This window comes from Aquila chrysaetos, chromosome 2 (genome assembly GCF_900496995.4).
Source record: "Aquila chrysaetos chrysaetos chromosome 2, bAquChr1.4, whole genome shotgun sequence".
NCBI lineage: Eukaryota > Metazoa > Chordata > Aves > Accipitriformes > Accipitridae > Aquila > Aquila chrysaetos.
The window spans coordinates 25,825,895-25,845,328 of NC_044005.1; the positions used below are offsets into that span (position 1 = coordinate 25,825,895).

The 19,434-nt window shown below is 42.3% G+C and overlaps 1 protein-coding gene across 10 annotated transcripts in view; it reads left to right on the top strand.

Annotated features, from left to right (window-relative positions):
* The window catches only part of POMT2 (protein O-mannosyltransferase 2), a 38,458-nt gene that overhangs the window by 347 nt on the left and 18,677 nt on the right, over positions 1–19,434 (top strand). For 8 of the 10 annotated variants that reach the window (XR_005931409.1, XR_005931406.1, XR_005931404.1 and 5 more), the window contains exons 2-14: positions 579–663; positions 1,480–1,584; positions 2,735–2,843; positions 3,703–3,811; positions 5,530–5,689; positions 8,255–8,361; positions 9,317–9,399; positions 10,552–10,661; positions 12,738–12,804; positions 13,709–13,781; positions 16,029–16,107; positions 16,898–17,049; positions 18,764–18,855. Coding sequence is in view for 3 of the 10 variants with exons in the window: in XM_030032366.2 (XP_029888226.1) it covers positions 579–663; positions 1,480–1,584; positions 2,735–2,843; positions 3,703–3,811; positions 5,530–5,689; positions 8,255–8,361; positions 9,317–9,399; positions 10,552–10,661; positions 12,738–12,804; positions 13,709–13,781; positions 16,029–16,107; positions 16,898–17,049; positions 18,764–18,855 (1,331 nt within the window). In the remaining 7 variants the exon portion in view is untranslated. The other 2 variants (XM_030032375.2, XM_041120141.1) reach the window with 2 other exon arrangements.

The window sequence follows — 19,434 nt, forward strand, 5'->3', positions numbered from 1 at the left end:
GCGCCCCGGAAACAGCCGGCTTTCGTCGCCGCGCCCGGCCCCTCGGGCGGGAGCGCGCCCCAGCTCCCAGCCTCGCCCCGTTCCCAGGCACCCGCCCGCCCCCGCCTTGCCCGGCTGGGGAGGGATCGGTGCTTATTGCAGGCGGCCGGTGGGATGGGGTCCTGGCAGTGAGGGCCACGAGGAAGCGCTGTGCTCTCTGGCCAGCCCGGCCCCGGCCCCCGATCCGCTCTCCCCGCTGCTCTGGGGACGCGCTGCGGGGAGGGGACGGGGCCTCGGGGGGGCGGTTTCGGGGATCTGCGGGTTGCGGGCTGACTTTTAACATCTCTTAGCTCAATCTGGAATCGGAAGGGCAGGTGAGGGGTTTTGGAGTGCTAATGTCAAACGCTTTAAAATGGACCCTGCCTAGAATGGCTGCAGTACTCTCCATGATTTCCCAGTGAATTTAACACATTGTCTCATATCGAATGTATGGCACTAACCCTCTACATGATGAAAAGCGTGAGTAAAAAGACCTTCCTGGATTTTTTTTACAGCCTTCGTTATAGCAGGTTGTGTGTTTGTTTGTTTGTTTTTCCCAGTTGGGATGAAACCCATTTTGGGAAGATGGGAAGCTACTACATTAATCGGACCTTCTTCTTTGATGTCCACCCCCCTTTGGGGAAGGTAAACTGCTCTTCTGTTACATGTTTTAGAAGCCACAGGAGTGGGCCAACAAAAGTCTTCCCCTTCCTTCTGGCTGAAGGATATGATGAGCACCAATACCTTTCCTAACTGTTGTTGGCATCATGGTAATTTACATTCTGTACCCAGAGCCTCAGCTTGCATCTTTTCTTCTTTAGGAAAATACTTTGAATATGGGAAAACAAAACAGTATTGCATGTTGGGTATTTGAAAGGCTTGAAATTAAAAAATGAACGTGGCACTTAAGTAATTTGGAGGAGAGATGTAATAGAAGCCTACAGTTCAAAGGAACCAGATGGTTCCTGATAGCTTGTGTGCAAATGAGATGCCAACCACAAAGGACCCTGAAAGCCTTGACTTACTGTTCTGTAATTGAAGAACTTGTTCTAGCAACAGTGTGCAGTGTTGATGAAGGTGCACTCCTCCTGCCTCGGAAAGGTTATCGTCCTTTCAGGCTGAGTCTTCCTAAACTATAGGAATAGGGAGCTATGGGAGAACCTACAGAGACAAAATTCTCTCTGCTAAATCCCACACCTGGTATTTCTCTTGAGCTTGCAGTCATCCTTGTAGTCAGCAGCCAAAGTCCTTTTGATCCCTTCTGATTTTGCCTTTAGACAAAGGGCAATGTCTATGCATATGAATTCTGTACATAAACTCTTGTTTGGATGGTGTCTCTAAATTAAGTAGTTATCCCCTGGATTAGACTTGGCTTCTATAAAAATCTTACTTGCTGCTGGCTTGGGTACTCCTTCCTCCAGTGTGATTTCCCTGACCATTTTTTTCACCTTTCCTCTTCAGATGCTGATTGGACTTGCTGGCTACCTTAGTGGATATGATGGTACCTTTCCTTTCCAAAAGCCAGGGGACAGATATGAGCAGCACAACTACATGGGAATGAGAGGGGTAAGGCTCTACAGGCTAGTATCAAACTGGTTATCTCTCCTGTGCTTTTCAGTACAGAGTGTTAGGTCATAAGAACAGCTCTCCTGCATCAGATCAGAGGTCTGTTTAGCTTTGTGCCTTGTCTTTAACCTCCGTAGAAAAGTGTTAGTGGTTGTATTGTGAATAAGTCTTAATGTCTGACTGTGAGCAGCCAGGTAAGACAGTAAGGTGATTTTTGAGGCCAACTCTTGCTGCTGATTAATGGGACCACACTCCTGAGTGGGACAGATATCTTGCATTTTCTGCAAAGGGAACATTGCTTAGCTTGGGCTCCTGCTCGCTCCGTTGTGCCTGGCTGCTCTTCTGGGGAGCCAAGGATGTCAAAAAGCCAGGATCATCCACTGCCGCCTGCATTTGCCACCACCAGTGACACTGAGCTGAGTTAGCTGGTGGAGTGGGGGGCGAAATTACTATTCAGAGTGGTATTCTATCTGAAACCCTGGCTGTACTGCTCTCTAGGAAGACCAAGAGCCATAAAATGACAGCAGATAACATGAGCCAAAAGAAGAAACAGTGGCCAATTGCTAGTATCTAGAAAGAAGAATAAAAACTGGGAAGGCATATGGGTCTCCAGCAATTCATGGTTCTAGGTTGTCCTATGCCAAAGGTGGGAGAAGTGCTAGAACCAGACATTGAAAAGAACAAATTTTACTGTGATACTGCTTTCTTTTGTTTTGATTTCTCTTTTTCCTCCTCCAACTATCCTCAGTGTCGTTTGTGTAGGGGGAGGTGATACTGGCCTACTAAAGATGTAAGGTACAGGTGTATTTTATTCTTAGATTTTGTATTCTAATGTCTTGTTAAAATAAGTTGAGTATGGTGGATGTGTAGTGCACCTACTTGACATATCTTTTTGTGAATATCTGATGTAGTCTAGCAAGAGAATGACCGACTGTTGTTACTGACACCTCTGCAGAACGGAGTAAGCAGCTGTCCTTCTCTGAACAGTATCTTTGTTCATTTGGCTTTTGCCTGATGTTCTTAGTTACTCAGTTCAGCTACTGCAACACTTCCTGTTGTTGGTAGGTGTGGAAGATGAAGGGAAAAGGTATGGGTGCATGTTCACCTTGGGGAGGGTTATAACTTCTCCCGTGATCTTCTTTTCCTGCAGTTCTGTGCATTCCTTGGCTCCTGCCTGGTTCCCTTTGCCTACCTCACAGTGTTGGAACTGTCAAAGTCACTGCCAGCAGCCTTACTCACAGCTTTCATCCTTATTTTTGGTAGGTGTTCCTGCTACAGCAAAATTGAGCAGGTTAATTGTTCAGAGAATTTAATTTTTGAATTATCATGTGTTACCTAGCCAGGGGATATTTGGGTTCATAGTAGAGATTCCCAAAAGCAAAGTAATTCTGCATTTTATATATGAGACTTTTTAATTGGTGGTCCCCTTGAGAATTTTAGTCTTGTTTAGTTCATAGGTACTTCTGTTACCTGCGTAACCACAGCATTGGACTACATTTTACCTCAATTTTAATAATTTTTATAAGATGGATGATCAGGAATGATTTTGCCCACTAGTGAAATATTGATGTCTCCCGTATGAATTATAGAGGTACTTAATAGCTTACTGCATTACTGTGGAAGAGTTCACAGTAAGAAATTAATAAAGTTCCTTGTTGAATTGAGCCAAGTGGAGAAATTAACATTGCAAATGGAGTTACCCAAATTGGGGTTTTGTGAGGATGCACAGATATTGAGGCACAGAGACTTAAAATACCCAAGTCATATTCAATTTTTATAGGTAACATCTGAAAGATGACTTCTCCTGTAGCATCCTCTGGCACCCTGCTGGTGCCTTAGTAAGTAGATCATTGCTGTCTGTAACACTCTCCATCTGAATATGTTAGCAGCACCTCCCAAATGGTGTTTCACAGATAGCGTTGTACTGCCTGTTTTTTTTGAGGTTTTTTTTTTCCATTTGTTACCCAAGTAGAAGTTGAAATGTTCTGATCTGTTTCCGTTTCTAAAATTTCCCTTGTTTCCCTTGTCTTGACTACAGTGAGGAACCTGGCTTCCTGCAATCTTACATTCACTTTAGAACCACAAGCCTTTTTGAAGTTGTTGTGTGTCTTTTTGCAGATACGGGCTGTATTACTTTGTCACAGTATATTCTGCTGGATCCCATTCTGATGTTCTTCCTCATGGGAGCTGTTCTGAGTATGGTGAAATCTAACAGCTGTGCGGATAGGTAAGATAAAGATGATATTTTGCTAAAATATAGGTATTCAACGCTCACACAGATGAAGTACTAAAACATATCTGCCACTTGGTAGTCTGGGTGAATGGCTGAGATGAGATTGTTTCAGGAAATTTGGAGGTGAAAATGGCTCATGGTAGGGGAAAGAAATTTTTAGTATGAGGGTTTGTGAAACTGGGGAGAAAGTATTGTGGCTGGGGTAAACCAGGAGGGAGACTTAAATAGATAATTTCAGCATGAAAGGAAATTTCAGCAGAAATAGTGTTTATGGAACTGAAAATCTTGAAAATGAAGGTTAAAGCTTTTTAAAACTTGGCAGGAAAGAAAGCTAGTATAGAGCGTTGTAGGTCAGAAAAGGAGGAATGAAGGATGGTTGTAACCTGTTCAAAGCTTTGCTCCTTAATGGCAGAGATATTAATTTGTTATCTTGAACCAGTCACTTTGTCTCCAGGCTGGAAAAACACAGCTTATCTGTGACTGTAATCCTATAAGCACTTACAAAATCCTGGTAGCTGAGGTGAATAGTGTAATTTGTTTGGTTTAGAGAAATTGGCACCAAAAATTTGAGGGAAATATAGCCAGGATGTTTCTGAATGAAGTAGTCAAGTTGCTGATGATATGTTCTATAGACCAGTCCACAGGGGGGTGGTGATTTATAGGTATTTGGATATGTCAGGTGGCTTCTTTGTGGCTGAGCTGTAGAGAGTAGTTTCCCCACAATGCGTCCAGAATTCAAACACATAAAAGCTTAGAATACTGTGTTACACATGAGCAATTTTTTTTTCATGAAACGTTCAAGAACTGATCATATCAGTCACACTGAATCTTAGTGTGACTGCAGCACACATGGCTAAAATGTAGCCTGCAGCATCATGTAGGGCCATCCAAGGCCATTCTCATCTACAACACATACCCCAGGGGGTGCAAGCACTAAGTTACAGGACAGTGTTTGATCAGCTCTGTGTGCCTTGACCTGAACTTATTTCTCATGTCTTAGAGCTAATCCTGTTTTCAAACTAGTGGATTTTATGGAAATTAAAAGCCAGCTCTAGCTATTGTGTTGCTTAGCAGGTCTTGGGGATTTTGTCTAGTCAAAATACAACCGTCAAGGCATCAGGAGTCAGTAGGAAAAGGATTTTGAATTCTGCTGTCATCTTTTCTCATCTTTTCTCTGTGGTTCAATTTTAGTTTAGTTTGTAATTTGCTTGCTTTTTGCTGCAGCTTTTGTTTGTGCTTTGGGTAGATGTTTTCTGCTATGGCCTTTTTGCTTTAGGAAAAGTGGCTATACTTTTTCTCCTGTTCTCCCCCATGTCCTTAGCTTTCTGAGAGAAGTAAGTTTGCATTTCATGGAGCAAAAGTCCCGTTTCTATTTTCAGACCTTCCACATGTCAGACTTTCTTCACACTAGTATTTTAGCTTATACCTGGTGTTTATGTTCTCTTCCTTAAAGGGGAGATCTAGGGCTGTCCAGGCTTAAGTGTTGGGCCCTTCTGAAGCCTGTATCAAGGCTTCACAAGACTATATCTGAAGCCAGTATGCTTGCATAATTCTAAAATTAATAAAAAACTTGTCTTTCTGTTCCTCATGGGCTCCTGAGAAGATGGAATGTAATTTTGCAGGGTAACCCATTTGCTGTTTATTTTCCTGATTGCAGGTGCCCATTCATGTAGCCATCATTTATTTACTGACCTGCTCTATCTGTCCTGCAGGCCATTTTCTGCCTCCTGGTGGTTCTGGCTGAGTCTGACTGGTGTGAACCTTGCTGGAGCAACAGGGGTAAAATTTGTTGGCCTTTTTGTAGTCCTCTTGGTTGGCCTGAACACGATCTATGACCTATGGGACTTGCTGGGGAACCTCAGCCTGTCACTGGTGAGTGTCAAAAAGTTTTCTTTACTTTAAGGGTTTGTTTTGTTTGCTTTGTAATTCTCTTAGTCTTTGACAACCATGTAACTAGCCAAACAGTGATACTCTGTCTGCAGCAAATGGGCATCTGAGGTGAATGATGATAATTAAAGATGAAGGTTATAATGGAAAAACTATTGCCATATGTTTGAAAAAAAACAAACACACACATTACTGGGATATAATGTCATAAAAGCACAGCAGAAAGGTTGTTGCTTTTTCCTGAGAGGAACTATTACCTTTCCAGTTGAATGAATTTTATTTCAGTCTAGGCTAAAAATGCTCATTGGGAATGACTGTACAATGGCCCCAAGCAAGATGATGTCCAACACTGTTATCTGACCTTCTGAGGAGTACATGCTACCTGGCAGACAGGCATGTCTTGCAGCACCTAGTTTGCATAAGCAGCATGAGCTCAGGCTCTGCTTCATGAGAGTACGGGGGTTATAGGCCGCATAGCAGTAGCATGCAATAGTCCATCATGAGTCATAGGAGTGCTCTGCAACTTGCAGTCTCCATAGCCAGTCCTGAGGATGAAAGCAGCCATAGCCTGCTTGATTTCACACGTATTTAGTTCTTATAAGCTTTAAGAAAATTGCTAGTGTGTTTGAGTGCCCTGTTCTGATATATTGCATTTTGTATTTGGGGACTGTGAAATCTGCTATTGGAGAAATACCTTGATGTACCATTTGCTGTCTTGCAACCAGCAGGAAAACAAAATCTTCAAGCACATCTTATAAAAGTTGTTCAGTTCTCCTCTTGTCTCGGCCTCTTCTGAAGCTTGAAAATTCTATTTCTTTCACTTACTGTTTTTGTCCTGTTTGTCTCATAAACAGTGGGGGTTTGGGGGACTTTTTCTATTCCTGCTGTGATTTGTTTTCTCTGATTAATGTGAATCAATACAGGCTGCAAAGATGCAATGTTCCAGCTCCAGAGAAGCACTTCTTGAGCAAAGTCAGTTAATTGCATTTGAAATGGAACAAATCCATCATGTCTAAGCTTTCTGCCAGCAGACAGCTGCACAGTCATTTCATTTGTGCTGCTGGCAGCAAAGGCAGCAAGCCCCTGAATGTTAGAATATGTAAAGAAACTTACTGCAGAAGGTAGATGCTTTCTGAATAACTATTTGGCAACCTTGGTGCTTGAGGGGGGGTGGGGCAGAGAAAGAAGTGAGGATTAAACCCCTGAAAGGCTGAATAACTTATCTCTGCATTTGTTAGGAAACTACTCATGTTTATTTACATGCAATGTTTTTGGGACTAATTTGATTTCTAGAATTCTCAGCTTGTCTTGGTCCACTGTTCTGGTTTGCTGAGTGCTGTCTTTCATGTGCATTGTCTTTTTTGACTTTGCATTGAAGTCTGAACCTTTTCACGATTGAAGCGTATTGTGGTCATTTTGAGCAGGGAGCTGGAGATTAGTTCATGTGCCTTTCTACTGCATAAATTTGGTTATGTACCATCAATCAGCGTTTTTCCAAGTGCCCAGTGGTTAAGTGTTCTGCTGAAGTACTTGAGCTGAGCAACTGTTTCCTTTGTTGACTTCAGTGAGTTCTTAGTTTTGTAATGTGTTCAGCTCTTTTTCCATTACTTCTGAAATCTTTGGATCTGGTATTCAGGGATGGAGAATGATTAGCTTAATGATTGTGTGATAGGTACCATGTAAAAAAAATATGGAGGATAGCAAGTACCTCTACCTTTATCTGCTTTGAAGTTAGATGGGGACATTTAGCAAACCATTTTTCCTATTTAAGTGTTTTCTTCTCCCACAGCTATTTATTACCCACCCTGTATTTTACATTACCACCAGCAGTGTCAGTAGGATGTGAATATGTAATTGCTTCTTGTGCATCTGTGTACAAACTGCCTTTCCAAGTGGTTTAAATGAAATACTCTGCTTTCAGCTGAAACACTCATAGGTTTTGGTGCTGACTTTTCTGTAACTTCTGACTGAGCAGCAACAGAAGTTGCAGTGTGAGACCATCCTTGCTAAGTGAGCTGGTTTCTGTGAATGAAGCATATCTAGGTCCCCAAGCAGTCCCGGTTACATTCATGTTTGCATAGGGCAACTTGTTGGGAGAAAAAGTTTTCATTTTCCCTTTTGCTTAGCTTTGACAGTTACTATTCTGGAAGCTATCTCCTTGCTGTGATTTTGTGTCAAGATGTGTACCACTGACAAACAAGTTAAGGTCCTTGTTTTCAAAGTATTGTCAATGGGAGCTGCCCAACCTCCTTTGCCAAAATTAGGGATGCTCAGCACTTGGGAAAGTTAAACTGTCCTATTGCCTGGTTTTGTCTTCCTCCCAGGACCCCAAATTTTCAAGGTACCACAGCTCCAGCTTTTGGAGATGTACAGCAAGGTCTGCCTAAGCTTTTTACCTCTCTCTAGGCCTTTTTGAGGTAATTCTGCAGCCTGCTGAGCTTGCTTGCATGGCAAGCTCCAGCTATAGGACTGCTGCTCAGAGTCCTGTGAAGTAAGGAGTGGAGTTGCTCCTGCAGCTGCACTGTTTGATCCAGGTTGTGTTTGTTACAGGTCATGTTTGGGAAGCATTTACTGGCTCGTGTACTCTGCCTCATCCTGCTCCCGCTTGCCCTCTACACGGCTATGTTTGCTGTTCATTTTACAGTATTAAATAAAAGGTATTTCACAATGTTTTCTCCAGAAGAAGAATCACTTGTCTTTTGCTTTGAATTAAAGGTTATTGATTATGGATTTCTGCACTTTCAGTGTCAGAAACACAGCCACAAGCTGTGTCTTTGTTTAATTCCCTTCCCAGACTCCTGCATTGTTCTTACAGAAAGGCTCTGGCCAAGCTGGCAGTGAAACTGAATTTGAGCTTGAGACTTTCTGAAATGCCAAGCAAGTATCCTAACCAAACTCTCTGTCTCCTTTTTTTCCTCCTCTCTTTCCTGGACCTGGAAATGTCTCAACTCTTCTTTTTCTTTTTTGTTTAAAAAAAAAAAAAAAGGCATTGCATTCCTGAAAAATGCTTTGGCTGTGATTAAAAATGTGAGTCTGAGTGTTCCCAAGGGGGGGACTCTTCTCTGAATGCCTGCAACCAAGGGATGCTTTTTATGTGGAAAGAGCACAACAGCTAGTAAAATGGCCAAGTAATGTTTTTCTGTATGCCAGCGTTAAGAGATGAGGTGAATAAGCATTTCACTATAAAAAAAAATAAATTTAAATCTGTTATTTTTCAGTTTGTCAACTGGTCTTACCACTAACCTCTTAGCAGAAATGAGACTTAAGGAACCACAGGGAGGCTTTATTGTATCTAACCTGACAGTGGGTCAGTTTATTTGTCATAAGAACATCTCCTAAGATAGTTGATGGTGCTTAGTGCAGTGCCAGCATGTACATTTGTGTGACCTCAAGTCCTTGCAGCTCTGGACAATTTTCTGCAAGACTGTATCCGCTATGATTCACAACATTAGAGTTGTGTGCATCTAAGGAAACTGCAGTCATTCTTCTCCTGATGCCATGTCTGGTTTTATTGTTTTCCTTCTGTAAAAACAATTTGGTAATGTGTGACAGAGCTTTGTATGCCTGTTTTGCCAGACTTTGAATTGTTACATTCTTTATTCTCTTTTGTAGTGGTCCTGGGGATGGTTTCTTCAGTTCAGCATTTCAGTCCCAGCTGATCGGGAACAATCTTCATAATGTCTCCGTTCCAGAGCGTGAGTGTCCAAAGGAATAAACCACTTTGAGTGTTATCAATGTACGTGGGGTTTTAAATAAAAACAGTGTCTCCTGTGACTCAGTGCAGGACAGTGCACATTATGCCTTCATGGTCATAGTCAGATCCATGCTGTTCCTCTATGGAGTTTTATGTATTGACAGAAAAGAAAAAGGGTGAAAATAACACTGTGTTTAGTCATGGTCACTAGCCATTCCTCATATTCCTTCTAGAGGCAAAGATGCCATTTTGAGGAATTTGACAGTTTTGTGTGCATGCATCTTGTTATTTTTTGGCCTTTATGTTGCTTGAGACAACAAAAAGAGATTTGTCCTGTTCACCTTAGGTTTGTAGGTGTTCAGATGTGGGATTTGTTTCCAAAATGTGTGTAAATGAAAACTATCAACTCCTTTGTGACACAGTGTGGCCCTGGTTCAGCTGTGTTGTACTCAGCATGTGTACAAATTTAGGGGAAAGATGGCTCCGTGGTTGTTCCCTAATGCTCAGGTTGGCTGGGGGCTACTGAGCCTTTAATATGGTTTAGCTTTCCGATTACTTCAGCTTTTCTCTGGCTGTTCTCTGCTCCGGAGGTGCTACAGGGAGAGCATAAAGTCTGTTCTCCAAGACTGTTCTCTCGCTTGTGTTGGGAGACTATGAAGGGAGGTGTCTTAAGCCAGGTTGTCAGCTCCGCTATCTGATAGCTGAGCTTGCCTCCCTTCCCTCTTGTATTGCTGTAGGGATTGGGGAATGGAGTGCAGCTGCTTGTGCCCAAGACGGCTATGAAAGTCGTCCCATGTTTTTCAAACTTGATCATATTTTAATTTGACCATATACTCTTATGGAAAGCTATCTCAAACCTCTCATTATTGAAATCACATACAAAAGAACTAGCACTTCTGTTTACGTTAAAACTAGGTGGGAGAATTTTAAGTGTTTCAGCCAAATGTTATGTAACGGTTTTACTGAATCATGGTTGGGGATGGAAGATAAGCCTGCAACGAGCTGTGTGGAGTAATGTGTCAAACGGGTAATGAGCTTTCATCAAAACAAAGCAGAAGAATGCATGCCTAATCGGAGCACTGCAGACTAGCTGGGGGGGGATATTTATAGGAGAGCTGCCTTATGCCTTTTATCCTCCTTCCTTCCCGTGTAGACTTGGCGTATGGGTCTGTGGTCACAATGAAGAACCTTCGGATGGCAGGGGGATACCTTCACTCCCACTGGCACCTCTACCCGGAGGGCATTGGGGCTCGCCAGCAGCAGGTTAGTGTGCTGCAGTAGTACTGCCTCTGACTATGACCATCAACTCGCTCCCATTGCACTTAGCATTAGGGGCTGTTGTGACAAGAGCTATGTATTTACGCGGCACCTGTTAACCCTCTCAGTGCCGCAGCTGTGCACTTGGCTTCAAGGTCTGAGTAAAAAGGATGTTTGAAGAGAGCCTGCCACGTTGCACGAGAGGGGTGACTTAGAGTAACAAGTCTTCATTGTAGTAGCAAGACCACCCTCCATAGATGGAAGCCAAGAGGACTTAAAAATAATCTTCCATAATGAAAGTGCTGTTGTTTCTTCAAGGAAGGCTGTAAAACTTATGTTTGAACCAAATTACTTACAGGTTTCGTTGCTGTGTTTTAAAAGCACAGACTAGGACTGCTGTGTGTTGTTTTCACTCCTGCCACTGGCCTTTATGACCTTACATGGATTACTCTCCTTCTGTGCCTTGCTTTCCTCATCTGTCACCAAAGAATTTATAAGGCTTTGCTCATTAAATTAGATATCTGTACATTTGTAAGCTAGCCATAATGAAAGTATCTGAACTAAGGGCTTCTGATTAAATGATTAAGCAATAAATCAAAGTAAAAATCAGAAATCATGTAACTATGGCTAATTAAGTAGTACAAAAATTAAATTAATTTCTTATTTTTGTCCATCATCATGCAGCTTCATAAATCCTTGCAGCTTCTGCAGCTTTCCCAAGATATATTTTGCAGTTTGCATGTTAGTGTCTAAAAATTGTTCTGGGTTCCTTGAAAGAAAGTTGCCAGAGAAAAGCAAGTGTTTGTTTTTTAACTCCTTTCAGCCTCTGTGGTGAGGAAGAAGTTTTCAGAAATTAAAACTTTGTCTCAATCTTCTTTTCCTGCTGTTCTTTCCAACTGAAAGTCCTAATACTCTCATGTGACATTGATGTTTATTACCATAGATGGAGATGTCATACCAAAACTGGCTGAAGGATAGGCAAAATTCAAGTACAGAGCATGCTTTATGACACTAAAAGCAGGGAAGGGGGATTTGGAGAGGATACTGATGGGAGTTTCCTTGAGGGTAAGTGGGAAAGGGTGGAGATTTCCCCCTCTGTGCTCCCTGTCCTGGAGGTAGGACACGGGTAGGGTGCTGGGAGGTTTTGGGGGCTGTGGAGAGGGGAAAGGATTTTAGAACTTGGAGGAGATTTAGGGAGGAAAAGAAGGAGGCAGTGATCTCTCTGCCTCCTCCTTTCCCTCCTTTCCTGATGACGTGACCTCAAGGTATGAGGTTCCACCTCCAGCTCTCCCTTTTTCCCCCACCCTCAGACACTCCTGTATGTTCTGCCTCTCACCTACCCACTGGGCTGCCTGCTCCCACCTGAGTGGGAGGCACAGGTCTGGGACTGGGCTAGGGTCCCACAGAGCAGGGCTTGCTGCTGCCAGAAGAGCAGAGTGAGCAAAGTGGGTGCAGTTCCTCAAGCTGCTCGGGAAGGTTGCCCTTGGGAGCAGCACCTTGGGGCCAGATGGCCTCCCTGCCCATGGTAGCAGTAGGAGCAGTTACTCTGAGTGAGGCTGAGCAGGCCGGTAAGGATTAGCTGGGTAGCATGTACGGCTTTAACAGTTGATCCCTGAATCCTTCTTACCTTGCCTGGATCTTTTGGCAGAAGTATTATGGTTGTCACAAATCTCTACCAGTGATGCCTGTCTGTAAAGCCAGTGCTGTTTCCATCTCCTGGTGCTGGTACTGGTCAGTGATTATTCAAAAAGTTAAGGTTTGGATATCCTGTTGTAGAAGGAGCCTTTGAAGTAGGGTGAGAGGAGGTCAAGCTGTATGGTTGGAGGCTGTTCCTTGTGATGTTTGTGAACTGCCATTAGGTGTAGTGCTCCTGAGTGGACAAGCTATACACTGAATAAAAGGTGTGATCTGGGTTAAGGAGTGGCCAGTAACTGACCTTCTAGGGGGCACTATCATAAAAGTCATCCCAGGGTTTCTTTGTTATTGGTGCATTCATTTGGGACTTCAACTTCCTGGCAAATGTGTGTCTGCTATCACCAGCTTTTTTCTTGTTTGGTAAAATAATTTATCCTGTGCTTTCAGGTCACTGCCTACTTACATAAAGATTCAAATAACCTCTGGATTATAAAGAAACATGATTCAGATACAGGTAACAAATACCAGTAAAATGCCTTTTATAACTGCTGCTTCAGTTTTTCACTTAAATATTGTGAGTTCCCTCCAGGGCAAAGTATCCTTCATAGGTATGGGGGGGAGAGCAGGAAGAAGAAGGGGAATCTGGCTCCATCTTGATTAATGCTCTTTGTGTCTACTGTGTTTGTGGTTTTTCTCCAGATTGTACAGCTGAAGTAAATAAGCTTTTCTCAGCTGAAGGTTGCATTGACAACTTTTCAGCTAGGTAGGGCTGCAAATAACAAGAGAGGAAATTAATCTGAACTCAGTTAATGTTTTGTGGAATCTGTTATTGTGGCTATGGGTCCTGGAGAAGTTGGGTCCTGGTATGTTCTGATACATTGTATTCAACTGATTTGCATGGATGCTTGCTTGGGACAAGATAAGAGTACTGAACGTGAATATCTATGGTTTGTACATATATCTGTTGTTTTAGACTATCACATAGTGTAAGCTGAGGCATGTTTGGTCTGGCAGAGTTTCCTTTCTTCACCTGCAGCATGTGTATATAAAAATTAACAAGAACTGTCTAAACAACAAGAAATGCAAATAACCTAGATATAACAAAATTATAATCAGTGTTGCAAGAGTAATTTTATAGTTCATGAAATAAAAAAATATATATATAGTTTTGGTGTTCAGTTAGTCTGACCAAGCATCCTCTTTATGTAAGGGCAGTATGAGCTGCTTGGAGCCATGTTCTTTGGAGTAGCCTTCAGGGCTGATCTTTAAACTAGAGCAGTGGTTTACACTAGCCTTAGAGTAGACACAAATTAGTTTGCCTTGTATTGTCTGCTTGAGGCATGAGCATTCCCAAGAAACTTTCTAAGACCCTGATATGTTTGTCAGTGCATTGATGTGATTAGTTTGCTTTCCTTCAGCAGATCTGTCAGTCCCCTCGAGCCCTGTGGAGTTTGTGAGGCACGGAGATGTTATTCGTCTGGAACATAAAGAGTAAGGATGATTTATGGGATTCAAAGAGATTGTGTGATTGAATATAGAACTGGTGGGAGATTTGTCTTGCTAGAGACTACATGGTTAGGCCAGCACAAGCAGGTTGTGTGTCAGAGGTATCTGTATATCTGCATTTCCAGTGTGGGGTTTGTGGAGTTTTTCTGCTATGGTTTGTTTTGAAGGGTGTCTGTTAAATGGGAAACTTTTAACAGAACCACACAACTTCTAGAAATACCTGCCTAAGCAGCAGAGGGATTTGTTCAGCTGTGTGAGGTGCAATATTAAGGGTAACTCTTCTGCAAAGAAACAATTTCAAAACCCTCATTCTTTTGCTTGCCCCTGCTCTCTTGAGTTTTCTAGGCAAATAGAGTGTGGGGTTTTTTTGTCAGTGTACTTGCAAGTGTCCTGTTCCTATGTGTATAGGCAGTATCCACCGGTTGAAGTTCTCAACAACACTGCGATCACAGCAGTGAAACACTTTGAACAAAAATGTCAGCTGGTGCCTTCCCTCTCTGTAGGGCATGCCTGAGAAGAAGCAAGGGAACCCTAGTGACTTGATATTTAATCTTCATCTAGTCTAATGTCACTGCGCCACAATGCTCTGTGCTGTCATGGCTTTGATTTCTTAACAGAAGCTCTAAACTTGTGAACCTGGAAATCATGTCATGTTGTATTCAGTATTGTGTGTTCACAAATAATTGCTTAGGTTTCCAAAATGATTTTAAGATTTTTGTCATGGTTTAACCCCAGCCAGCAACCAAGCACCACGCAGCCGCTCACCCCCTTGCCCCACAGTGGGATGGGGGAGGGAATCAGAAGGGTAAAAGTGAGAAAACTCGGGGGTTGAGATAAAGACAATTTATTAGGTAAAGCAAAAGCCGTGGGCGCAAGCAAAGCAAAACAAAGAATTCAATCACCACTTCCTATTGGCAGGCAGGTGTTCAGCCATCTCCAGGAAAGCAGGGGTCCATCACGCATTATGCTTGCTTAGGAAGGCAAATGCCATCACTCCAAACATCCCCCCCTTCCTCCTTCTTCCCCCAGCTTTCAATCCTGAGCATGATGTCATATGGTCTGGAATATCCCTTGGGTCAGTTGGGGTCAGCTCTCCCGGCTGTGTCCCCTCCCAACTTCTTGTGCACCCCCAGCCTACTCGCTGGTGGGGTGGGATGAGATGCAGAAAAGGCCTTGACGCTGTGTAAGCACTGCTCAGCAGAAGCGAAAATATCCCTGAATTGTCAACACTGTTTTCAGCACAAATCCAAAACACAGCCCCATACTAGCTACTGTGAAGAAAATTAACTCTATTCCAGCCAAAACCAGCACAGACTTAAAAAAAAAAAAAAAAAAAAAAAAAGCATTGAATTTGGAGTGTTACTATCGAATATATGATAATGGAGGTGATAAAATCTTGATTAGGCAACACTGGTTAGGTCTTGACTAGGTCTCCAGAAAGGGAGGTGAAACTGCAGTGCTGCAGCAAAGATCCAGCAGATGGCTCTCATCTCCTTGCGTATGAACCTTATGCAGTGTGGGCAGCGGGTTTCTGTGCAGATAAGGCTGGGCTGGATGCAGCTGTACTGTTGGTGGGGGTGGTTCATTTTCTGAGTGTTTTTATGAAGCACTGACCAGGATATGGCCAGGTTTTTCTGGTTGCCTCAGTTAGCAGTCCCTGCTGGGGCAGGAAGCTGTTTGTCTGCACCTTGTACAGCTGGTGCTGATGGGGGTCAGTGATTCCCACCTGAGTAAATCTGTGCCTGACTAAATGGTACAGTCTTTCCCCTCAAAAGCAAAATTGATAATCAAGAGAGGTCAGGATATTGCTTTGCTTCTTGCAAGAGCAGGACTGTCCTGCCTTTACTCTTCATTTAAAAAAAAAAAAAAAAAAAAAAAAAAAAAAAAAAAAACCACAAAAAAACCCAAAAAACAACAAAAAAAACCAAACCAAAACCAACAGTTTTTTCTACTTGGAGGTGGTGGATTGTAGCTTGAGGGTTAGATTTCTGCATGCTGTCCTCCTTTTCCAGCACTGCCCAGTGTGGCATAAGCTCAAGAGTTGCATGGTGGGAAGTGGCAGTTACTCTCTGTGGTCCCCATTGCTGTTAAGGCTGCATCCTGCCCTGCCCTTAGCTGGAATTCAGTGGTCAAAGCGCTGGCAGCTCTCTGAATGGCTCAAACGAAAGTTCATATCACAAATTTACTGAGACATAAAAACAAAACAAGGTTTGACTTTAAATTTTGTTTCAGAACTTCTAGAAATCTTCACAGTCACCAGCATGAGGCTCCCCTGACAAGGAAACATTTTCAGGTCACTGGCTATGGAATAGTAAGTGAATGGCAAGATAAAACAAATGCTCCTTCTTTTGGGGAGAGTTCATACCATGCCAAGGGGATTTATTCTTGCTTTTTTAGTTTGTTAGCCAAGGTGATAGATGTACATCTACCATACTGGACGAAAAACTGATTTAGTATGAAATAGCTTATCTCATATTTAAGGTCTATTTAATGTGAACACAGACAAGGAAATAATTTAAGCTTTTACTGCCAGTCTAGCTTTGGCAGCATTCAACTCCAGAAATGCCAAATTGAGCAACCTTGAAGTTGCTCTGACAAGTATTATTTTATGTATTTGGCCTTGTCACATAGACAAGTGCCTTTTTTTGACAGAACGATGACAGAATTTTGAATCATGAAAATGAAATCTGCTTTGAGGGCTGAATTTCCAAACGCAAGGGGCTGTTGCCTAAACCCTTTTGTGAAGCAGCCAAGTTACCCCTGTTTAAAAAGTAACTCTGAGCCACAGTCAAGTATGAATTGGAAGCAAAAAAATTTAAGATTGGCAAGATGAAAACATATTTGAGTAGTTGCTCATGTCTAGAATCATCTCTTCCTCATGGGGAATCTCTTGTGTGAAGTCTGAGCGAGAGTAGCCTGGGTTCCTTTGTTTTGCTTTGCCACCATTAGAGTTTCAGAAGTTCCTATTTGCAGTGCTTCAATCCTGTATGTCTTCTAGTTTTTTTGGTTTAGTGTTTTCTTGTTTGTTTGTTGTTTTTGTTTGGGTGGTTTGTGTGTGTGGTGGTGTCTTTTTCTTCTCCTATGGTATGTTCTCATGAAAGAATGGAACAGGAGACTCCAATGATTTCTGGCGGATTGAAGTGGTGGGCAGAAAGACTGGGAAGCTCATCAAAGTCCTACGGAGTCAGGTGCGGCTAACCCATGTGGCCACAGGGTGTATATTGGGCTCTTCTGGAAAGACGCTGCCAAAATGGTAAATAGCTTGTAATCCCCTGCCACCCTTGCACGGCCTTGAGCTGACATGTTCCTTTGTGCAATGGTTCTTTTAAACTAAGCAATAACCATGTTTCTTCCATTTCTTTATCTTTAAAAGAATAAAAAAAGTAACTAGCAGGTACTAAAAATATAACCAGAGGGGAAGATCTGGGTTAGGGTTATGCAGCCTGTTACAGTGAAGGTATACAGCTGTGAAAAATAATATCCCTTACTAAGAGATCCAGGAGTGGCATGGGCATAGATTTTGTCATCTGGTAAGTCCAGGAAGGGATGACAGACGTGTTCTTCAAGGCCCATTTTATTCTTGGGGTTCACAAAAATTGCTAGAAACTGGGGCAGTTCATGCTGTTCCTTACCATAATCCTCCAAATTTCTTTTTATTTCATTAATTTATTTTGTGGTTGAAAGACCTTCTGCCATTTTTGCATGCAGCGTCTGAAGTGAGGGCAACAGTAACAAGCTGCTATTAGCAGGGGTTTGTGATTTAATATGTCCTTGAATTATATATCTTCATCATTAAAATGAGGTGACATCCAGTCTAATGCCAAGCAAGCTGCTGTGGCACTAATGCCACAAAGCTGTACTGTGTGGGATGCTAACATGGATCCTGAAGCAGCAGGCTGTGCACTTGTGCTGCTTTTGTTTCCAGAGCAGCCTCCGTTACTGCTAGCTTAGGTTTCCCTTCACTGTGTTATGGTAAAAAGGGCTTCTAAGGAATCCTGTGGATGCTGAATCATAGTGAGTGCAGGCAGATACCTCTGGTGACTACCTGGTCAGGAATGCAAGTGCCAGTTAGACTTTACCAGAAAAATTGGGCTCATGGGTAAATAATGTGATTGGTTTTAAAAAAAACAAATCACCGCCTCTGTCAACAGCATTCAAGAAAGGGGGTATTTTCCCTGCCCCCCCCAACACAAACTTACCTTGTGAATTAAGTTACTGACACAAAATATTGATGGCATTGAGAGCTGAGCAGAAAAAGTACTTGTTAACTGCAAATAAGAATGGTTAGAGTATATTGGATTTTTTTTTTTTTAAGGAATTTAGAGGGGAGTAATCACTGTCCTTCCAAGAATTAAGTGTTGATTAGTTAATGGAATTAATTAATTAGTGGAGTTAAGTCTGCTAAGTGGTGATTGGTAGAAAATTCTTTATTAATCTGTCACATTACTGCAGGGTTTGATGCACTTTCTTCCAAAGTGTTTGATGTGACCTGCTAGAAATAGGGTGACAGACTAAATGAACAGTTCGTGGCATCCTCTAAAGTCATTCTTTTGTTTCTGTAATGCAGTTGCTGTAGGCATGGATTGACTTAGTTTAACGATGGTGATTTTCTTCTGGAGAGACTGTAAGGGTTGACTTGAAGTAGTTTTTAGTTGTTGATGTGCATCATCTTCAAAAATCCCACTGCTTCTGTATGGACCTAGGTTTTTTAGTTTAGATGCCCGAAGTTAGAAATGTGGTTCAAATATTCAGTAGAATGTTGATGTTGGCTGCCTTGCAAATCTCTTTTGGTTTCTACATGGTGCTTAGAGCATGTAAGAGTGTGTAAGAATGCAGCTGCTGGGGTTGGGTGGTATGGTAAGTCTTATGGGAAAGTATAAAGCTAAATGGGGAAAAAATCAGACATGAACTGAAAGTACTGAGTCATCTTTTGTGGGGTGGTGGCTAACTGTTCTGCTGTTCCTCAGGGGTTGGGAACAAGTGGAAGTCACCTGCACACCATACCTGAAGGAGACTCCCAATTCCCTCTGGAACTTTGAAGATCATATTAACCCTAAGTGTAAGTCATTTATTTCCTTTTCCTTTGAGAGTGCATCTTGGTTTGCTGTTAAAGGAAGGGATGAGCTATCAGATGGCAAGAATTCAGTGTTTGGAATTTGTGTGTTTCTTTCCCAACTCAAGCACAAACTTGCTGAACTTGGGCCAGTTGTTCAGAGATGTATAGCCTTTTTCTACTTCACTGTTTGTACTGTAAGTTGGTGATAAAGCTTCAAGTGTAGTGGAAGTATAAAGGCTTTAAGGATTTTGAGATCTTCATGGGTAACAAAAGTGTGAAGTTTTATAGGCACTCCAGTACAGGCTGTTATTTTTAACATCATTGGTTTAATTGGGAATTATTGTCATCAATATGAGTATGTTGTATATACTTCAATGATTTTTTTTTTTTAAAGTTAGGATCCACCCTGTTCTGGTGTATTTTTTTTCCTTCTCTTACCAGGGGCATGCTAAATAATGACTTTGCAGTACCATCAAGAAATGAATAGAAGTGTGATAGAGAACTAAGTTTGCCAATAATGACAGATGGGCCTTGCAGCCTCATCCAGGAGTTAGATATGTGTCACAGCCTCATTTGGCCTGA